General features: G+C 45.7%; 1 protein-coding gene across 1 annotated transcript in view; it reads left to right on the forward strand.

Moving 5' to 3' along the window:
• Positions 1 to 2,631: 2,631 nt before the first annotated feature.
• Positions 2,632 to 2,931, forward strand: part of ccno (cyclin O) — a 4,030-nt gene continuing 3,730 nt past the window's right edge. Inside the window, exon 1 of the mRNA XM_029718143.1 lies at positions 2,632 to 2,931. This exon is cut by the window's right edge and continues 130 nt beyond it. Coding sequence (XP_029574003.1) covers positions 2,636 to 2,931 — 296 coding nt within the window. The 5' untranslated portion in view covers positions 2,632 to 2,635.

Consider the following 2,931-nt stretch of genomic DNA (forward strand, 5'->3'; position numbering starts at 1 on the left):
GCAGGCTACATTTCACACAGCCTCACCAAGCAGTCTGCAGGCTACATTTACCTAGCTTCTCCAAGCAGTCTGCAGGCTACATTTCACACAGCCTCACCAAGCAGTCTGCAGGCTACATTTACCTAGCTTCTCAAAGCAGTCTGCAGGCTACATTTACCTAGCTTCTCCAAGCAGTCTGCAGGCTACATTTCACACAGCCTCACCAAGCAGTCTGCAGGCTACATTTACCTAGCTTCTCAAAGCAGTCTGCAGGCTACATTTACCTAGCTTCTCCAAGCATTCTGCAGGCTACATTTCACCTAGCTTCACCAAGCAGTCTGCAGGCTACATTTCACCTAGCTTCACCAAGCAATCTGCAAGCTACATTTCACCTAGCTTCTCCAAGCAGTCTGCAAGGCTACTTTTCACCTAGCTTCTCCAAGCAGTCTGCAGGCTACATTTCACACAGCCTCACCAAGCAGTCTGCAGGCTACATTTCACCTAGCTTCTCCAAGCAATCTGCAGGCTACATTTCACCTTGCTTCTCCAAGCAGTCTGCAGGCTACATTTCACACAGCCTCACCAAGCAGTCTGCAGGCTACATTTACCTAGCTTCTCCAAGCAGTCTGCAGGCTACATTTCACACAGCCTCACCAAGCAGTCTGCAGGCTACATTTACCTAGCTTCTCAAAGCAGTATGCAGGCTACATTGGGAATATCAATTAAGAAAGGGCTTTGGAGAGACCCTTATATTTCCTGTTGGCAGCAACCACAGCTTTCAGGCAGTGTAGTCCTACCTGTTTTTTGCCCTTCTCTGATTATTTCATTTAGTTCATGGTAGTCTATAATAATACCTCTAAAGCATCAGCCCAGACATTAGCAGCTAGCCGCTAACGTTGTTGTCTAAACTGCTGTCACCTCCTCTCTCTCTCTCTCTCCTCTCTTTTTCCTCTCTCTCCCCTCTCTCTCCTCTCCTTTTCCTCTCTCTCTCCTCTCTATCTCTCTCTCTCTCCTCTCTTTCTCCTCTGTCTCTCCCTCTTCTCTCTTTCTCCTCTCTCTCTCCCTGTATCGCTATCTATCTCCTCTCTTTCTATCTCTCTCACTCTCTCTTCTATCTATCTATACCTCCTCTCCCTCCACTCTCTCTCTCTCTCTTCTCTCACACTCTCTCAAGTAAATTCAGCTTAATAAGTGTTTTTTGGCATGAATAGGTGGTTGCCACTGTTGCCAAAGCAATATATATGAAGTATTACATAAATGTACCACATGGAGTAAGCAATGTGCCTCACCCTAATAATTTGGTCTATTTTCACATCTTTATTTCACCTACTGTTCTGACTTGGTGGTGCACATGTAGCCTATAACCTGTTTTTAGAGAAATGTAATCATCGAATATTGTAAGAGCTTTCATTGTCAGCTTATAAGCGCCTTTTATTTATCCTACGGTTCTGACTTGGTGTACAGGGAGAATACTGTTAGAACGGTCCATGTTCTGAATTCTGTCACTGTACATTCCACTGAAAGCCAGGTGTACAGTAGCACTGGTAAGGTGTTGGGACTGTGCTGTTGGGACTGCGCTGTTGGAACAGCTTTATGTAGACCTTAACATTTTGTGGGCACAGTTTGTCACCGTTATAGGTGCAATTAATGTCTTTTTTTAGTGTTGTGTTGTGGCTTTGTTGGCATGCATCCCACATTTTTTATTTTGCCACAGCAAGATAAAAATAATAGATTTATATGCTAATATTGCCACTGATGAACAATATGTTTAAGCAACAATAACAGATGGTGCAGATATAATATGTAAACATGTCTCTCTACCCTATGGCAAAATGAGTAGAATTCCATGAAATGTGTTATAAAATTGCTAAATGTTCTCTCTGCCCAATGCAAAACGTGTGGAATTGTAGCAAAACCTGCTTTAAAACTGCTAAATGTTCTCTCTGCCCAATTGACAAATTTGCAAAATTGCAGGAAATTAACTCAAAAAGTATTTTTCTCTCCAATGTCAAGAGGGGGGTGGGGGCTGCTAAAATGTTTTCCTCCCAATGTGGGGGGGCTCTGATTTGCATATGTGGGTAAGGATGTAGGTACACACACCCTGGAACCACTGTGGCCCCTCCTGATGAGTTCAGATTGTTTTTGTGGTCCCCACCCCATCAGAATTACCCATCTCTGAGCTAGATGCTAAGGAAAGGCATCTTTCCCTCCCCCTGAAGAGCTTGGTTTCATTGAACTGTAATGGTTCTTCTAAGACAAACCTACCGTAGGTGCCTCTTGAAGAGCCCGAGTAAATCCGTAGCATCAACTATGTTTACACAACTGAGTGAGTCTGACGACCCTTAGGAGGTCCATTTACCCGGGCCTTGCGCGCCACTCGCCCAGCCGCTCAGCCCTCATGGGGGCAACAAACACACTCAGCATCAGTTCCTATGGCAACTCCCCCCCCCCCCCCCCCCCCCAAGGCGCACAAAAGCGCGCTGTTGGAGAGGTGTTTGACCGCGTCGACGCACCGGGAAAACACGTCATTACAGGGAACTCCTCAGCCCACCAATGACAAGTGAACACTGCGATATCAATGCAGTCACCAGAGAGAGGTATCGGATAGATTTCCAAAATAGGTGACATTTTAGCCTAGTCACAGAGCTTGACACAGATGAATAAAATGGTGTCATTTACGCAAACTGGCGAAACCTCGAACAGGATGTGCAAACGGAGGAAAATGAACAGCGGTTCTCAATCTCCGTCAAGGGAGAATTTATCACCACACGGAGACCAAAGCGAGGAGACTTCGTGCACCCCTGTGCGGAGACGGCGGGTGGAGAGAGTCAGAAAGCCAAACATAATATCTAAACTGTCAGACTCTGGTTTCGAAGAGGACTTTCTATCTCCAACCCGGAACCCATCACCGGTTCGGAAAAATCATTGTCCGGTAACAGTTGAAGACGAACT

The sequence above is a fragment of the Salmo trutta genome, chromosome 27, assembly GCF_901001165.1.
Source record: "Salmo trutta chromosome 27, fSalTru1.1, whole genome shotgun sequence".
NCBI lineage: Eukaryota > Metazoa > Chordata > Actinopteri > Salmoniformes > Salmonidae > Salmo > Salmo trutta.